Here is a 20,824-nt window from a genome sequence, read left to right as displayed (position 1 = left end):
GTCGCTTAAAGTGGCCCGTGTCCGAAGTCGACCTGCGGTCGCCCGGTCTACCCTCCGTGTGGGTACTTAGGTAGGTCGAATTTGGCGAGCAACCCTATCCCACGCGGGGGGCCGATTGGCACGATCGTGGTGAGGCCGAAAGGCCCACCCGTGACTAGTTCCCGGCGTTAGTCCGAGAGGGTCACGACGGGATTGTCCGTCCGGTGGGCGACGTGCCGCGATTCGAGTTACGTGGCCGCTCGCACGCCGGCGGGCGCGAATCTGCAACAATATATATATAGTATGGTACCTTTCAAAAGGAGTTGGCCATTGTATGCCACAATCCTGGCCAAATTCTAAACTCTTGCCATGATCTATTTGAGAGCGGATTACTGCACATCAACAATATCACCACACCTCAAAAAGTTAGCAAACCTGCAGCCAGGTGCTGCACGAGAAAGATTATGACCTGCATCCTTCCAAATAGGATGGAATGGGATTCAAACCTCACTCATATTTTACGAGCCAATTTCACATTCCAATAAATCCTCCAACTCCAATTCACAGCTCTCCAATTGCTTGGGTAAGATGTTTGCACAGTGCTGACCTGTTACTGTGGTTTACAGCATATCGGTTACATGCCTTTTGTTCATTGCTGAAGGTTTCTGTGATTTGTGCGGCTGTAGCAACATGTTACAAGTCACAAGTTGCACAAGTCTGTGGGCTCGTTACATCAGGCTCTGTTAATGGCCAAAGTTGTACTGTTTGGAGACACTTTTCTGCAAACGCTGCCATTTCATGAAGACTCACGAGACCATCTTAATTTAATTTTGTGTGCAGCATGTAACTGCTGGCTGCATCATTGCTGGCAGGGTGGCTGTGCCGCTGATACGGTGCCCACTGTAAGTTGGGGCAGGAGTTTGGAATTTGGCCCGAGTGCCGGCGATAGATCGCCCACTCTTCACTCAAGACACCGACATATTTAAAGCCCATCAACTGAAGGTGGCAAATAGGACTCCACGTTTAACGTCCATCCACACACACACACACACATTGATGCCTCGCCCTCTCTGTGAAACACTGGGATGACACTTTTGTTTGTAGCTGGGCGAGGATTCAAACCCAGGTTAAACGGTTCAGAGGAGACTTTGCGTACCTCTATACTATCTTGTCAGCCCACAACACCATGTTGAAATATTGACTAGAGTGGCCAATGAATTGAGAAATGAGCAGATTGCACAGGGAGCCAGTGCAATGCCCTTTATTCGTATTATTATTATAATAATAATAATAATTATTATTATTATTAGCAAGTTCTTATTGGACAAGGATTCAATCACAAATTTAGCCTGCGAGTTGCATCAATATCGAGGCAGTCAGTGCCTCTGCATATCAGCATAGGAGTTTGGAATTTGTCGAGGGTGCCATCGATAAAGTGCCAATGCTGTGGGATCTCCAAACTCCACAGGCAACCAATGCCGGCAGCAGTCAAGTCCCCAGCTTAAAGTTCCACATGACGAACAGTGCACAGATTGGTGCTATGCCACGTCTGCAAAACACCAGCGTGAGTTTAGAGCCAGGTCGGGAATTTCACTGATTAAAAACAAGTCTCAGAGGTGAGCATGCTACACTTTCAGCCCATTGTCTTTACAAAGCCATCGAGATCTTTCATATTTCTCATATTATTCCACATCACTTTCATAAATCATCAATCAACCTAGAAGAAAAGCCCGTCGATCATATGGCAAGTGTCATGACCACCTTATGTTTGCCTGCAAAGTAGAAGGAAGTTTTTGTATTTTTCCCTTGGGAATTCCAATTTCTTTCTTTCAAGCAGCACAATATCTCAACAGCCATTGTGAGAATCTACGACTCACCTTGGGTACCCCCGGAGACTCCAGATGTGGACGATTTTTGTTTCAGCATCGTCCAATCAAACATGTAATCATATTGGTAGTTCAACGTCCTGTAGACACAATTACAGGCAACACAATGATGTACGTAAAACCATTCGTCATACAGATACTGTTACACATTCACAGAACCCAGCTGCAATAATGCGGCTGCAAATGCTGTAAAGATCATCAAAATTGTGTGTGTAGTTTCGAAGAAGAGCAAATACCCATTTTGGGGGGGTGGGGGGGGCTCAAAAACCCAGATTGTGATGCGGTCAATACACCTTCATTAGACATCACATATGAAGTTTGTGGCCAAGTTTCATCAAAATTATGTTTGGTTCAAGCAATAACGACTGAAGTGTTTACAGACTCACTCACTGACAGAAATGACTTGATCGCATAGGATCACCTGACTAAAGTCCATGTGAGCTAAAAATGGTACTGTTGCAAAGCTAGTAATCGATTTACTTTAAACAAAAATTTGTCTGTTTAGTCCTATTATAATATTAAATAAAGCAATTCTTTGCATGGGTGTGTGTACGTCTGAAAAATCATAGAAAAACAACATGTCTGGGCTGATCTCCACAAAACTTTGCGTACGTATTCGTAGTACCCAAGGTCAGGTCATGGGCATAAAAAAAAAGAGATCCCCTCCCCCGCCCCCATGGTGGGTAGGAGGGCGAGAAGATTTACAGCTTCACCTGCACACATGCAACAGTGTAAGTGGTTTGCCAACCCTGCTGCAGACAAGGGGGTTTCATTTGCCATGGTGCAAAAGATATTTGCCCCACCTCCCCTCCACTGCTGCCCCCCAAAGGGAGCGGTTATCTCTCGTCATATTAATTGGTTCACGAAAAAATATGTGACCACTATATTCGTTATTGATGTGTGTCTGTCTGTCTGTCTGTTGGGTAGTCAATCTATCTACCCTTATTGTCAGGTTTTCCGTCGTTATGTCTGTCTGTCTGTCTGTCTGTCTGTCCAGGCCAGTACTCCATTAATCGTAGGCCGATTTTGATGAAACTCTGGTGGTAGGTTCATACCATGACCTAGTTGTGCACGTTTGAGAACCGTTGCTATGGACCCCTCGGTTGCTCAGCAACGGGCCTTTGAAATTTTCCAAAAAATCTAAAAAAATTAAAATATCGAAATTCAAAAATCAAACTATGCTTGTTTGTGGGCAACACATTCAGCCTCCATGACAAAAAAAATTCAGCCCGCTCCCATGAAAACGGTCGGAGAAGATAGACTTTGAATGAACCCTGGTCGAAAAAAACAAAAAAACGAAGTTCGTGATATCTCAGAGACTGAGTCAGATATACATTAAACTGGTGTGGTAGGTTCATGGTATGTCCGAGTTATGTGTGAGAAAGAACCGTTGCTATGGATGCTTTTGTTGGCTAGTAACGGCTGAAAAACTACTAAATTCGACTTGATCGACTACCCATGTCCGCATACCGGCTTGTCTGTCTGTCTGTCTGTCTGTCTGTCTGTCCCGAGCATAGCTCCATGGGTTTTGATCCGATCCTGATAAAATTTTGGTGGGAGGTTTATATCATGATGTAGTTGTGCTTTCCTGAGAATGGGTGTGGTGCGCCCATTATGGGCGGAGCCACGCCCAAAAAACGTGTTTTTAGGGGGTAGTCGATTTCAATTTGCATCTTCTCCGAGGGGTTTGTCGAATCTGACAGGGGTTTCGGTATTTGGTTATCCCAATGGCACCTGCATAGCCCCATGGAGCTCGATTTTTCATTTTCGTCCCAAGGTCAAGGTCACAAGGTCACAAACTTAGAAAATTGCGAATTTTGACATAAAAATCAGACGACCGCCCAAACTTTGAGAGCTGGGATGACAATATTTTTTATGCATAATCTGGAGGTCATTCCCCACCTAAAGTCTTGAAACCATTTTGCTCTATTTCGAACACCTTGCCCGTGGCACCCCTTCAAGTTTGTTTTTACGCTGATTTCATCAAAGTCTGGATAATCCGATGAGTGTGAAATGCCATATAGCCTATATGATGTTATATTGTCCCTGGAATGTTCCAGAGGAAGTTTTGCACCAAAGGTCATAATCCTTGACCTTTGACCTTTGAAGTTCACAAATGTCAAATTTTCAAAGTTGTGGGAATCAAACCGGGTTTTCAACCTTCTTCGACGAACTAACTCCAATAAGCTATACCACGTATCCTGTTTCCTTATTTTAATGTCCACAACATTGTTTTGTGACCTTTAAAGGTTATGCAAAGGTCAAATTTTGAAAGTTGTTGAACGAAACTGGGTTTTCGACATTTTGCAGCGAATAACCCGTCACTCGTACCACATCATGTTGATCAATTTTATAACTTGGTCAAAAATTATCACATTGTCTCATCCTTGACTTCTGAAACAATCTACATCGTCAAATACCGTCAAATACTATGTATCGTTTTGGCCCTTCTCTTAATGGGGATGCATCACTGAAAAAAAACATTAGACTATTTTCACACAAATAACCTGACCCTGGTATAAACTGCACCTGAGGGGGGGGGGGGGGGAGGAAGTGCTCCAGGAAAATTTCAAGCATGTGCATACCCCGCAAGCCAGATTTCCTGTCCAAATGGCCAGGAGATTCACGATCCCCACATTTCTATCAGCCAACATGGCTTTGTTGTCAAGGGCCAACAAATGGTTCTTTTCAAATGCAACCTCATATGTGGCGATTTAAAATGATTTCAAAGCAGTCTTCCTCACACGTCGCAATTTCACTTGTCATCATGCCAGTTGGCTGGGTGTAGGTAGCTTTCTCACCTGTCGTCTCACTTCAGCAAAGGACTTCTGTGACTCTTTGGGACTGACTCAATCTGTCAAGTTCTCGACCCAGATCTCAATCAACGGTACATCATCGCTTCTGGATTTGGATATGACCAATTTTCCTGCAAATATCTGCTTCTGTTCTTCTGCTCCAATCAGTTCATCTGACAATATGGTTGTAAAAGTAGACATCTCTGGCTGTTCTGAGAGAGCCACCTCAGCGCAAACGAGTCTGGCGTTTCACTCAGGCCGACTGTCAGGGACTTCCAGCAGCCATCAAACATCTAAACATCAAAAGCAGCCATGGAACTAAACCGAACCTAACTTCTCGACTGGTCTCTCATCTCCACTTCTTCCAACGTCAACTCATCCTGGGAATTCTTTCAAAGAAATTTGCTATCATGCACAGATTTATCCTACCTCGTCTTCAGTTGTCCTACCCTTCCTCCTGCCCATTGTACACTGAAGCCTGCGGTGAGGCAGATCTCTGAAACAACTTGGCTTTGCCTCATGGAAGGCAAATCCAACTGAAGGTAATCTCAGTTCCTTCCACAATGTTCAGAACAAGTGTGTGTCTACCCTGAGGAGAGCCAGGAAACTACATCTTTCTCATCTCAAAAATTGAACTCTCAAACCTGTCTCCCTCCTCCAAAACCTGGTGTGTCTGGTTGAGTCTGTTTCTGATGTGTGTGCGTTCCGGCATCTCCTCCCCTACCTCAAATGGCTGCAGATCTGACACGGCACGTGAAACGGCTGAAAGCCTAAACTCCGTGTTTGCTTCTAAATCTTGTGTCCCAAACCCATCACTTTCTTTACCCACCTTACCCAGGTCGCACCCAGCAGTCCCTGGACTCTGTGTCCTTTTCTACTGACAAGGTGTAGAGCTTGCTGTCAAACCACGACTCGGATTCTGCAACCCGTCCAGATGGCATCAGCCCACGTGTCCGAAAAGCCTGCTCTGCTGCTCTGACTCACACTCTCATTTGCTGAAGGTCAAATGTCATCTGCTTGAAAATCAGCAACCATTACCGCTTTACAAACATTCTCGCATCCGGAGCTTCACCAAAAATCGAATCAATTTGTCTCGACACCGAACCTGTCCACGAAGTTTTGTCCATCAACGTAAAAAGTTAAACTCTCACCACATTAAAAAGGTGCAAAAACAGATCCCTGCAACTACAGGACAATCAGCCTTCTCCCAATCATCAGCAAGGTTATGGAATCCATCATCACTTCAGGCATTAAATCCTTCCTCTTCTCCAATGGCTTGATCTCCAATTATGAATTTGGATTCAGACCAGGTCCACTCTAATCTGGACATGCTGATTCTGCTTTCCCAACAATAGATGGAGGTCCTTAGTGTTAGACAAGATCAGAGTCATCTCCCTACACATATCGTGCACTTTCGATATGGTCTGGCACCCTGCCCTGCTCACCAAACTCTCTTCTTATGTTAAACAATGCAATCTCCACTCATGGCTCACAGACTTCCTCTCCTGTCACAGTCACCACGCGGCTCTTCATGGAATTATCTCATCTCCTCTTACTGTCGAGGTTGGAGTTCCTCGGTGTTCTGTGCCCTGCACTTTTTCTTATCTTCATCAATGATCTCTCCGACTCTCTCAAAAATCCTCTTTATCTCTTTGCTGATGACTCCACCCTCTGCCGTACAATGTCATCCCTCAGATCGGCAGGCAGCAGCTTCTTCACTCTCTGCAGAACTGGATAAAATCCCAAGCTGGTCAAACACTTGCAACATGCCTTTCAATCCTGACAAATCTCACACTCTCACCATCTCTTCAAAATGATTGTCTGAGACCCCCATACATGCCCCCCCACCCCCATTTATTTTCTCAACAATATTATTGAAGAAGTCCTTTCATTCAAGCTTATGAGTTAAATTATCTGCCAAGATCTTTCCTGGGAAAGCCATATTTCCAAGCTGATCTCCAAAGCCAGTCGCTGACTGGGCATCATCCATCGTGCAAGTCCTTCCTTTGCAAACCTGAACTCTTAACCACATACAAAGCCTTCGTCGGCAGCCTGATGGAGTACTGCTCTCCCCTCTGGGCTGGTGCTCCTGCATTGCACCACTTGCTCCTGTATGCTACAAATTCCAAAACTCTCAACATCATTCACATCTTCCACAAAGGTTAGGCCTGCTCCTCTCACTACACAGAGATTGGTGTTAGGATCATTTAGGATCATTGGTATCTCCCGCGATGAGGCCGAGTCTTTGGGTCTTTCACTCTCTCACTGCAGACAGGTTGGTGGTCTTTCTGTCTTCTACCAACTCCTTTCTGGCCTTGCACTACCTGCTCTGGCTGTGCTCTATCCCCATATTTCTACAGGGCGCTCAAGGTCCACCAGCAACCCCTTCTCGGAAAACTGCCAAAATCAAGAATCACTGCACACCTTCACTCTTTCAGTCCTCTCCCCCCCCCCCCACCCCACCTCTGGAACAACTCGCACACTCTCTTCAATCCCAGTATTCCCTCAAGATCTTTAAAACACCTGTTCACCACCATCTCATATCTTCCCCCATCCAAAAGCATGATGTTCTACCCCCATTAATCCACCTAAACCCACCTCCTTCAAATTCAATGTTTTCCTTCCTGAAAGTCCCTGTCGTGTCCACCTAGTTTACCCCGTGTATCCTGCCCCTTCCCTCTCTTCCATCGATCTCCTGATGTCCTTGTTCCCTACTGTTGTTGTGCTTCCCTCTCTCACCCCCCCTCATCTCCTCTTGTACAAGCCTCGCCCAAATACAGTATGGTATACAAAAAAACAATATGTGGTAAACAACCAATTGGCATTAAAATGAATATCTTGAGAAAGGGTTGTTGTAATAATTAAAATTTACTGTTGCAATGTGTTAAAAACCAGAGTGGTTTTCCATACCGATGCAACTGGAAACCACCTTGCTCGTCCATTGGAAATTTACAAATACCCTGCAGGCTGTTGAATTTTACATCATTCTACGAAATCGTGCAGATCATTACAAGTGCTCGCCGTACAATGTCAGGGGTGTGTTCAGTTACCAGGTTTCTTGGGGAGCGCTCGCCAAGTGGCTTAAGCACTCAGGCAAGCACTCCATTCGAAACCATTGAGGACCGACTGGCTTGGCAAGCGCTGGCTCGCTGCTTGGTAACTGAACAAACCCTCATCAGTAAGAGAAAACGTAAAAGTTTCACGCACTAAATTAAAACTGAAAGTTCACGAAAGAGTGGGCTGTTTTCTCAAGAAGACAATGATGAGAGTGGCAATTTACCCTTGCATCACACCCAACCTGTCGACCAAATTTTGTTGGAATCCGTCCATATCTTTTTGAGATATGTTGCTCACAAACAGACAGACACAGAGGCAGACAGGAGTGAAAACATCACCTCCGTCTACCTTTGGTGGTGGAGGTAATAAAGGAACATCTAACTCGTCACTTCATTGGTTAATATTGTGACATGCTTACATCCATCATGATTCAGGGAAAGGGTCCAAAAGGAACTGCAAACAACTCTAAGTGTCAGCCAATGTGGGCTGACTAAATTAACGTAGGAATGCAGCATCAGAGACAGTCGCAGCAAGTCCTCATCACCTATTTGGACTCACCTGAAGAGTGTACGGAAAAGCTGACGAAGATGCATGTAATCGGGTGTGTCCTCAAATCGCAGACTTCGGCAGTAATTGATGTACATGACAAACTCTGATGGAAAACCCTTCACGCCATCGTTGGCAGAAAAGTTGAAAACATGCAAGAACATCAACGATCAAAATATTCAAGAAGAATATCTAAGCTTCGATTTCAAGCAATCATTTATGATCCACAATGAGACTGAAAGTAACTCTTCAGAATACAGCAAAATATGCAAAGTTAGAACTGTCAAAGTATCAAAAGAGTGAATTAACCACAATGTCTTACCTTACTGAGAACCTCGACAGGTGTTGACATTTTCTTCTCACTAATTTTTTCATATTTCTGTTTCTTCGTGGCTGCCTGCAAGTTAGCCACAGAGAGTAAGACGATGGCGAGAATAATATTTCCAAACATTGCAATACAAGATCAGTTGCAGTTTCACTGTAGTAATACTCCAGGGTAAAGCAAACTGTAATAATCCAGGGTAATGTATATTTTTTCAGAAACAAAGTGAGGGCTCGTGGAAGAGATAGAATAATGAATGGATCAGGATGGAACAGAACAAAAGGAACAGTAGAAAGAGGGGTTGGGAACACCGACAGCAGGGTTGAAGGACAAAATAGGTGGAGGCTAAGCCAAATAAAGGATCTGGGGAGAAATGAGGGGTAGGGGAGGACACATGCAGTGGACAAGATGGCTCCAGAAGGAAACTTTCAAGAAGGATAATCAGGAAATTTGGAAAGACGTGGACTTGGGTGGGGGGGGGGAGGTTTGGTGGAGGTTGACGGGGGTAGAAAGTATATCATGGTTTTGGATGGAGGATGATCTCAGATGGTGGTGAACAGCTGTCTTGAAGACCTGGAGAGAACAAGATTCAAGAGAATGTAGGTCATGGGGGCCCCATGTGCCACATGCACCCTGCAGAAACCTGGGGAGGGGGGCAAAGCATGGAAAGAGCAGAGGGTGAAAGACCAGAAAGGAAAGACCAGGTGGGGTTGACTCAGCCTGTCATCCCTCTAAGGTCGGCAAAATGAATACCAGTATACTGGTATCGGGGCAGAGTATCAGCAGCACAACCATGCCCCAACCAAATGATAGCTACCTGACAGCAAAGCTGCCATACACAATAATAATAATAATAATAATAATAATAATAATAAGAGCCACATGTTGGCTATGAGAGTGGAGGAAGTCAGTAACCCAAGAGTGGAATTATGTGGTGAAAAGGACAGAGAGGATGTGCAAGAGCCGCAAAGCAGGCTTTTGGAACATGGGAGCTGATGCCGTTCAATACAGTTGTCAAATCAGTCAAGGGTTGCCAGAAACCTCTCCACCTTCTCAGGTGCAAAAGACAGAGTTCAGGAGCAGTTGAGTGTGACTGGGTAGGGTGGGTATCGAGAGTGAGGGGTTGAGGATACAGGATTTAGAAGCAAACATAGAAATGAGGCATTCGGCATTCTCACGAGTAGAGTCAGCTGTAGTGCCATTTGAAGCGAAGGAAGTATGGAGGGGGAGTATACTCCAGAGACAGATATAACAAGGCACCACCAGGTTTTAGAGGAGGGAGACAAGTTTCAAAGTTCATTCTTGACATTGGACAGATGTTGTTTTCTACTTCTCCTGAGAGTGGACACGCACTTGTTGCAGGCTTTTTGGAATGATCTGAGATTGCCTTCAGTCAGATTTGCTTTCCAGGAAGAGAAGGTTGTTTCAGAGCAACTGCCTCACCATAGGATTCCCATACCATGGATTGGAAGAAGGTAAGGATAACTGAAGATGACATGGGATGAATCTGTGCGAGAGAAGAGTGGAAAAGAGGAAAAAACGAAAAGAGGGAAAGAGAGAATTCCAAGGTTGAGTTAACATCAGGGGCAGTAGATAGAGGAGATCAATCCTGAAGAGAGATGGCTGCTTTCAGTCTCTGCCAATCTGTGTGAGTGAACTGCCAGACTCACACAGCATTGAGGCAGCTATCTGAGAATAGCAACAGAAATGTTGACTCACACAAGAATATGATCAGATAAACCAAATGGAGCAGAGGAAGAGCAGGAGACATTTGCGGGGAAGTTTGTCATCACCAAGTCCAGAAGGCGAGGATTTTCCATTGGGAGAAATCCAGGTGGGAAAGTTCAGAGATCGAGTCAATCCAATGAAGTTTGTTTCATGATTTGTCAGTACAGGTGGTGGACAAAAAAAAAAAATGGAAACACCAATGTAAAGTCACTGAATAGGGCGTTGGGGCATCACATGTGATCAGTACAACCTGTCTGCGCCATGGCATAGAGTCCTCCAATGTCTGGAATTCTGCAGGAGGGATGAGGCATCATTCTTCCACGAGAAAGTCAATCAACTCACACCTCTTTGATAGAGGTGGAAAACGCCGTCTCAGGCGTCGTTCCAGAATATCCTTCGAATGCTCGATTGGGTGCAGATCTGGTGACTGAGAAGGCCGTGGCATATTGATAACAACAGTGTCATGCTCATCAAACTATTCGGCGAGCACATATGCTCTGTGGATTAGCCATTGGGGAGGGGGGGGGTGTCTCCACTTGCAGCCATTCTAGCCATAATTGTAGGCAACCAGGCCTGTGCAACAGTTCTACACATGACCCAAAGCATGCTGGGATGTTATTTGCTAAATTAACACATGGGCCACACCTGTGTAGAAGCTGTTGCTGGGTATCCCTCATTTACCGAGGTGTTTTAATTTTAATTTTTGTCCACTACCAGTAGTCCACTACATCAGCAATAGTTTGTGTTTTTACTTTCTCCTCAACATGAGGACAGATTGGACAACGTGCAACGTTTCTTCGAGGACACGATCGACACACAAGACTTGCTTCGTGAAGTTCGTACGTTTGGCACCTGCAGTTGAACACCTATTTCCTTGCAAAGCTTGATGCTGGAGATCTTGCAAGCACAAGAGGAAAAGTACCACGATCAATATCTCAAGAAATTATGTAACAAAAGGTAGAACCAACAAATGACCAGATGAACACAGAAGCGTAACCATTTTGAAATCCAAAATGGTGGCTATAATTAGGATATTTCATTTTGGCTCCCCGTGTGAAAACGTTGACAATATATATATATATATATATATACATATATATATATACATATATATATATATATATATATATATATATATATATATATATATATATATGTATATTGTTGCAGGCTGTGGGTCCGGAATTGTAGGCCCTCGCTCGGATAACTCCGCGAACCAGCGGGTCGTTAAACCGACCGTGGAACGCCAATATATTGACCGCGTGGCATAGGGTTATTTTGTCTAGATCCAATGTACCGAAGTAACCACGCAGTCTCGGCTAACGGGGATCCACGCTCTCGGAACATCTGGGCAAACCAGATTCACTCTACCGGCAGCGGTAAAATTACACCAACCGACTACCACTCTGCCACCCACCTTTCCGGCTCGGATGCAGTCTAGCAGGCCTGCCCTGGACGTCCCGGCTACAATTGTCCGATTACCGGGGATAAAACCTGCCTAAACTCAGATCCAAACCATGCTGGACCAATGCAAGAAGGGATGGAAACGGACTGGGAACATTTCTGTGATGATTTATTTCGAGTAAATGAAGACACAAAGCAAGACTTAACGCGAATATGCAAGCAAGGAATATTTACAATGATCCAAAAACACTTATTCAGTTCTACTTCAAGACAGGCCCACACGTAGGCACACACAAATGAAAATAAACCCAGAGTTCTTTATTGGACCCTCGCAGCCGAGAGAAACACGAGTTGGGGGTCAGAGTCCAGCTGGGTACCTGACTGTCGGAGGAAGGGGGTGCTCCGAATGGCACCTGACACCTGACAAATGCGGCACCTGACAAAGGTCGTTGGTTTTGACCCAAGTCGCACGTGTGGGACTCGTGGTTCATGGCGGAGTTCGGGTGGTGAATAGCGGTGTCCACGGAGGGGGGTCAGGGTTGCTCTTTATTTTCCTTGTAGAGGGTCAGCAGAGACATGTTCGCCGTGTTCATGACCTTCTGCTCAACCCTCCGCTTCAAAAGAACTGCACGCTCAACAACAACCCCGTCGAAAACCTCCGAACAACCTTCGTAACAACCCCTTCAAAGCAACCCCCAAAAATTACCGCCTCAGAGAGTGCTCGGGAATGTATGGATCTCCCTCAATGGGGTGGGGCTCGCTCGAACAGACCTCACTCCCTGCCCTGATTGGGCAGGCTCCCATGGACTCACCCTTCCTGGGCGGAGTTTCGGCCCCTGCAGGGAAACCCCACCCACTCTTCCATGTGGATTCGTACTTGTCGAGCAACAGTATCAATGTTGCAAAGGTCATCGTGAAAGAGTTACGTTTGTGGGAGCCGAGAAACCGGAACCACAAGATCTTGCCTTGGCACGTCAGGGTGCGAGAAGGCAGCTGGTTGATGGTGGATCGTGATGGGCCAAAGGGTCATGCGGATGGGATGGTTGTTAGATGGCTTGTTAGATTTAACAACCTAATGAAAAGAAATCGCAACGCATGCCTTTGATTCTCCCACCAGACAAAAGGAAGGGGATCTGACTGCACACAAATAACTGACTTGATGACATAACTGACTTTTGGGACATCTGTATGCTGAATGCATATGGTTTCCAGATCCGTAACAATGTATATATATATATATATATATATATATATATATATATATATATATATATATATATATATATATATATATATATATATATATATATATATATTTTCGAAGTCGAATCCAAAAAAGTCGAAAAAAAATAGATTGTTGCTCCACAAGCTTAAAATTATTCGATTATTATTATGATCCAATAACGCGCATAATTATTTTTTAGCTTGATCGGAGGTGATTGAGGTTGCTCCATATGATGACTTTTAGTCTCATGACTTGAATAAATTAGGGTATGGTCAGGAACGATTACGGGTACTTCTGGATGTCCAAGGTGGAAATGGAGTGCATTTTCGAACTCTATGGGGTTGATTTACTCGAAGAAATGACTGCACCGAGATTGAATTCACTACCATTTCGAAAATATGACCTAAAACAAGTTTATTGTGAAACTAATTTAACGAACTCATGAAACGAAAAGTCGTCATATGGAGCGACCTCGAAATCACCTCCGATCAACTTAAAATTTTTTATGCGCGTTATTGAATCATAGTGGAATAATTTTAAGCTGTTAGCAACATTCTATTTTTTTAGACTTTGTTGGACCACCCGAATATATATATATATATATATATATATATATATATATATATATATATATATATATATATATATATATATATATATATATATATATAATTCCAGCAATCTCTGTGTGTCTGTCTGGATGTGCGTGTGTCTGCGACCACCGTTTCTCGACAACCCCTGGTCCGATCTAATTGAAACTTGCCAGAAATATCGCTGGGGACCCGAGAATGTGCCTTGTCAAGGTTTGATATTACTCGGACAAGCGGTTCCCAAGTTACGGCCATTTATTTATCAACCAATGACAGGACACGGTGCTATGACGTCACATTTAAAAAAAAAAAATTTGCACGTACATGCACGCACCTACGGGCACGCACTAGTATAAATTATATATATATATATATATATATATATATATATATATATATATATATATATATATATATATATATATATATATATATATATATATATATATATATATATATATATAGTGGCGAATTCGCGCCTGCCGGCGTGCGAACGGCCATGTAACTCGAATCGCGGCACGTCGCCCACCGGACGGACAATTCTGTCGTGACCCTCTCGGACCAACGCCAGGAGCTCATCACGGGTGGGCTTTTCGACCTCACCACAATCGTGCCAATCGGCCACCCGCGTGAGATAGGGTTGTTCGCCAAACTCGACCGACCTGAGTACCCACGCGGATGGAAACTGGGCGATCGTACCTCGCCGCAGGTCGACTCCGGACACGAGCCACTTGGGCGGCCCGTTCCGTACTATCGGGACAACCGAGCGGTGTTATCGTCGACCTGGACGGTTCAGATTAATTACCGGGATGTTGCACCCACTACGAACCCCTTACGTGATGCAAGATGGAGGGTCAATAAAAAAAAAGGAAAAAAAAGACGAAGCAGAGCGGGAACAGTTCGACAAGCAAGCATTTTATTCATAGCCACAGACACAAAGCACGGATATACAGCCATACACAAAAAGCAAATGCAAGAAGAAAAGCAGTTAAAACCGACTACGCGCACACACGGCAACACTTATACAGTTTTACTTCACAGACGGCGCCAACACACATTTACACAAAAGCAAAGGAAAGAAGCCACCCTCACAGACAAGGAGGCAGACAGGCCCGTAGGCCAAATGTGCACGTGACCTGGAGGAGCGGCCAGGTCCGCGAGACTGGGGAGGTCTTACCCGCGTCCTCGTGACGCGTTGGCGGGCAAGCCACAAAATGTCCGCGCCGCTGTGCCCCGACTCCGTGCCCTGGCGTGGTCGGCGAGGCCTCTCCGGCGTGCTCCGCGCGAGCGGTTTCGTTGGCACGACGTTTGGGGTGGGGTGGGAACGGGGCCCCCTTTTGCACTATCTCAGCGCGGGGGAAAGGGGGAATTGTTGATGCCCTGGGGGAGGGGAAAAGCTGGCTGGCTTGGGTCCCTCGATGAGACGAGCGATCCCCCACACTGCAACCTCGTCGCCGACCTCCGTCCTTCTTGCCTCGGACCCGAGCTCCCTTGCTTGCAGTTCCACCGCGCTCACTCCCCTCAACTCCGCCAACGCAACGCTCCTTGTCCCCAAGAGCAACCTCTCGACGACACTCTCCAAGCAACTCCAAAACCCAACTCGCTCGATTTGCCTTGCGCTCGCGTTTTTATAGGCGGCAGGAGCAGCCAATATGCAAATTTTAGGATCAGAACGCGATTGGAGGCGGGGCCACGCCCTTCCCCCCCGGTCAGCCATTGGTTGGGCAAAAATGGGCATGAACCTCTCCTGATCCTAAAATTTGCATATACGGACTTCACATACACATGCTTGGAGGCGGGGCCAAGCCGCCCCGCGCTCGCCAATTGGACGGAGGAGAAGTGGGCGTGAAGCATTTCTGATCCGAATTTTCCCCTCGGAAAGGCCTGCCATTCGCGCTGGCAGCTCGGTGCGTTCGGCACCAATCGCCGAACGGGCCCGAGACAGCCCGACGTTCAGTGTTCACAGGTGGTGCAGGAATGGCCGTGGAGGCGATGATGTGGGATGAATTCGTGAAGGTAAAGGCGAAGGTGGTGGAGGGTCTTCTGTGGTGAGGGTTGGTGTTGTGGTTGTTGTCTGCGGTTGGAGCGTGGTTGTGGTTGGTGACGATGGCTGGCGTGGTGGTTAAGGTGGTTGTTGTGTGATGGCGGTTGAGACGTGGTTGGTTCAAAATAACGACAGAAAAGAAAAAATGGCGAACTCAAAGCGTCGCAGCCCGGATGAATCACATAAATTCCCTCTATACAACGGGTTTGGGCTAACTACACATGTACCTATGAAGATATCTCACCTGAGGGCCCTTTATGCTGTAATGCGAATTTCCACAGCCGTAACAATATATATATATATATATATATATATATATATATATATATATATATATATATATATATATATATATATATATATATATATATATATATATAATAATACCAAGCTTGCGCACTAAAAACTCGGCTCGCCGTCACACGATCCCTATGAAATTGCTGTGGCACTTAGGCCGAGGTCACATTTGCCACGGCGGCCGTGGGGTCTCCAAAATCTACGGCCACTAGCAATTATACGGCGGCCGCAGTATTTCCACGGTCACACAATGTCGCAGTCACATATGTTTTTATTTTTCGGGGAGCTGCACGGCATATTTATAAATTGTAGAGACCGAAAACGTGGGGTTGCCGTACGGTCTTTGATTTGATGTCGCACGGTCACCTTAGGGTGTTCCTGCGGCGGCCATATAATTTTCAAGGCAGACGCAAGGTGCCCGCAAGGCGACCGCAGGGGGGCCCAAAGGCGAACGTGCGGCCAGACGGACGGTTACGAATGGGCTATTTTTTTTTTTTTACCAGTTTTTTTTGTTTCGGCTTGTCGAATTGCTACGGCGAACGTAGAAATGAAAAAAGTTATAACTCTGCGTTATAATTCCACGGCGACCTTACAGCCTGTAAAATATAGCCATATGGCTTAGGTAGGTCGAGTTTGGTGAACAACCCTATCCTACGCGGGTGGCCGATTGGCACGATTGTGGTGAAGTCGAAAGACCCACCCGTGAATAGCTCCCGGCGTTGTTCCGAGAGGGTCACGACTGAATTGTCCGTCCGGTGGGCGACGTGCCGCGATTTGAGTTACGTGGCCGATCGCACGCCGGCGGGCGTGAATTCGCAACAATATATATATATATATATATATATATATATATATATATATATATATATATATATATATATATATATATATATATATATATATATATATGAGGCCCCACGATGAGTGATGTAAGTGACATTTTTAGCAGCGTTTCGCGTAGCGGACGCTGCTGATAGAGAGCTCGGTGTTGTTGTTGTTGTTGTTCTTCTTCTTCTTCTTCTTATTCTTGTTCTTCTTCTTGTTCTTATTGTGAAGACAAAACCTTAACCTTTAGGACTCGGCTCTTGTATATACAAGATCCGGATCTCCTTAAATACTAAGCACATGTACACATCCTCGCATTGACGGTGCCTTTTGAGAGCGTCTATCATGAACTTTTAAATATATTCGGACATTTGCTTTAAAGTTTCGAAAAGTTCACGTTACTATTTAAAGATTAATCCATTATTTCGTAAATACATTATGACGGGTCTCGCTGTTGGCTTAATCAAGGCACGTGACGAAATATCGGAAGTTGTTTTTTTGTTTTTGTTTTTTTTTAGCCGACAAAACCTTTAGGACGCTGCTCTTGGACACATTTGTCCTTGTTTAATGATATGATGATAGGCTCAGATGATAGGGTAAGGGTTAAAATAATGCTGTATGGCATTAACTCCAAAATGGCCAATGTGTCCCTAACATCACTATTCCTCGTGGCACTATATATATATATATATATATATATATATATATATATATATATATATATATATATATATATATATATATATATATATATATATATATATATATCTATATATATATCTATATATATATATATATATATATATATATATCTATATATATCTATATATATATATCTATATATATATATATATATATATATATCTATATATATATATATATATATATATATATATATATATATAAATATATATATATATATATATATATCTATATATATATATATCTATATATATCTATATATATATATATATATATATATATATATATATATATATATATATATATATATATATATATATATATATATATATATATATATATATATTGGCACGCCCCTTTCTTTGTTCCACCATCAGATTTTTGTTACTGCATGAAATAAAACAAGATTTGGCACATATACTAATGATATTATTGTCTTCCTTCAGAGGCCCCTCAAAATTTGTTTTGATGCATTTTCACAAACTCCAACGGATTCCATTCAAATTCGGGACGATTATGGCTTTTGGTCCAACTTAGGTCATTGGCTATAATTTTTTTCCATAACACTTCCGATATTCGAAAAAAAAAAAAATCGATATCCCTTATGGGATTTTCCATTCAAATCCACTCAAGTTTAAGGCCTACGGGGGACGCAAATTTCCACTTTGCCCGGGCGCTGTTTACCTCTGCTACAGCCAAGCTGTTAGGGTTAGGGTTAGGGTTTGGGTTAGTGTTGGGGTTAGGGTTAGCTACCCTAACACTAACCCTAACCGCTATTCAGGAAATTTGCAAGAAAGCCCGGGCAACACCGTGCTTTATTGCTAGCCCAAGCAACGCTGGGCATTACTACTAGTATGTATATATATATATATATATATATATATATATATATATATATATATATATATATATATATATATATATATATATATATATATATATATGTATATATATATATATATATATATATATATATATGTATATATATATATATATATATATATATATATATGTATATATATATATATATATATATATGTATATATATATATATATATATATATATATATATGTATATATATATATATATATATATATATATGTATATATATGTATATATATATATATATATATATATATATGTATATATATATATATATGTATATATATATATGTATATATATGTATATGTATATATATGTATATGTAGGAAATATATATATATATATATGTATATGTATATATATGTATATGTATATATATGTATATATATATATATATATATATATATATATATATATATATATATATATATATATATATATATATATATATATATATATATATATATATATATTCGTCCAACATCCTGCCAACTTCCACGATTCTTAGTCACAACTTGCACAATTCTTTCACACGTCTGACCCACTGAAACCAACAGTATTTGGAAAATTATAACTAGTAAAATACCTGCAATATCAGAGACATTTTTGATTAATCAGTGAAGGAGAGCAGTGGAAAATGAAACTACAAAAGTAGTTTTGGGGAGAGGCAGTGATGAAACAAGACAAGCTAATCAACAGAAGAAGCAAAGTCACAAAGGCCTTATAAGAACAGCCAATTAAATACACTAATCCAATCCCTGTTAAATTTACATGGTCACATGTTGTGGATCCGACATATTTCAAATTTGTCAAAACGAGTACAAAGCCATTAAATAGATTGGGATACAACACCACCATTTTAAGCTTTTGTGGTGCATTTTAAGCTTTTCTTGTCAACAACACTTCAACGTCATCGCTGTTGTTATCATTTAATTTTATATCTGTTTTCAGGGAGGGGGGATTAATTCTTGTTTTCTTCCACGTTCTGAGTTAACATTTGCATTTTCAATCAACAATATAGATATGGCATGCATCCTTTTCGGTCGGCCTCCTCTCAACATGGAGTTTAGTGTTGCATATCCCTTATAGGGCTGGCAGGATGGCCTTGGCCCGAGAGGTACGCACACACCTCCGAGCTGTCTTGCCTTGGTTCGAACCCCGACCAAGCTACAAACTGTCATCCTTGTGTTTTGCATGCAGGATTATTCATCAATGTGTGCCGTCACTTGGATGGACATTAATCTGGGCGTCCCATCTTTCGGCATTAGTTGATGGACGTTAAAAATTCCATGGTGTCCTTTGCGAAGAGTGGGTGAGCTATCGCCGGCACCCTGAATAAATTCCAAATTCCTGCTGTACGTTCTGCTGGTTGGACAAGGGCAAACTACCCAGAATAATCCTTTCCAAGTAACTGCTTTGGCAGCACCGACGCTCTGTAACAGTGTGTGGTACGGCACTTCAGAATTAGAATCCCTCATCATCATATGCATATGTAGTGACCAAAAGTGAAAAAAACAAAAAAATGCCATGTGACCTGAGAAACACAATGAAAAGTACAAAACAATGTTAGATTCCCAACTGTTATTATTGAAGTCATGCAGCCTTGGACCATATTTTCATGAAATGGGGACAGCCCAGACAAAAGTGCCTAAATGTTTTTTCCTGGTAATTTTTAGGTCCATAACTTCAACTTTTTGCGAGGAACCACAAAAATGGTGTACACTGGGGGATTTTGCAAGATAAAAGGGGATTTTGGCTTAAACCCTCGAAATATTGATGAGGTTACAATGTGCCCTCTCCCACATTTTGTCATAAAATTTGAAGTAACAGTCCCATTGCCATGACATTTAGTGATCAGCTTCAGCATTAATTGACAAACATTCAGACACCATAAATATGCATGATTTGTTTTTTGTTTTTTTTGGTTGCAATGACGATTGAAAAGCTAAAATAAAGGACCAAAATGTCCACGACTTTAGAAATGAAAACAAAAAAGAAATGACATTTTTAAGGAAACTCATTCTGTGCATCAATTTAATACTAGTACTTATATTGGACTTGCAAGTACAACCCATCGCTTCATTGATAGGGGTATTAAGGGGTGGGGGGGGGAGAGAGAGGACGAGAGGAAGAGAGAGGAGGGAGGTGAGGAAAAGAGAGGAGGGAGGTGAGGAAAAGAGAGGAGGGAGGTGAGGAAAAGAGAGGAGGGAGGTGAGGAAAAGAGAGGAGGGAGGTGAGGAAAAGAGAGGAGGGAGGTGAGGAAAAGAGAGGAGGGAGGTGAGGAAAAGAGAGGAGGGAGGTGAGGAAAAGAGAGGAGGGAGGTGAGGAAAAGAGAGGAGGGAGGTGAGGAAAAGAGAGGAGGGAGGTGAGGAAAGAGAGGAGGGAGGTGAGGAAAAGAGAGGAGGGAGGAGAGGAAAGGAGAGGAGGGAGGTGAGGAAAAGAGAGGAGGGAGGTGAGGAAAAGAGAGGAGGGAGGTGAGGAAAAGAGAGGAGGGAGGTGAGGAAAAGAGAGGAGGGAGGTGAGGAAAAGAGAGGAGGGAG

General features: G+C 43.1%; 1 protein-coding gene across 1 annotated transcript in view; it reads right to left on the bottom strand.

Moving 5' to 3' along the window:
- Positions 1-20,824, bottom strand: part of LOC147033110 (casein kinase I) — a 110,889-nt gene that overhangs the window by 6,307 nt on the left and 83,758 nt on the right. Inside the window, exons 7-9 of the mRNA XM_085871208.1 lie at positions 8,586-8,660; positions 8,276-8,382; positions 1,857-1,945 (exon numbers count right to left, since the gene is read on the bottom strand). Of these exons, the coding sequence (XP_085727334.1) occupies positions 1,857-1,945; positions 8,276-8,382; positions 8,586-8,660 (271 nt within the window). The remainder of the gene's footprint in view (positions 1-1,856; positions 1,946-8,275; positions 8,383-8,585; positions 8,661-20,824) is intronic.

This window comes from Eptatretus burgeri, chromosome 2 (genome assembly GCF_056783735.1).
Source record: "Eptatretus burgeri isolate ZD-2024b chromosome 2, Ebu_testis_v1, whole genome shotgun sequence".
NCBI classification, from domain to species: Eukaryota; Metazoa; Chordata; class Myxini; order Myxiniformes; family Myxinidae; genus Eptatretus; species Eptatretus burgeri.
The sequence above is the reverse complement of the archived record's forward strand: the minus strand, read 5'-3'. Positions and strand labels throughout refer to the sequence as shown.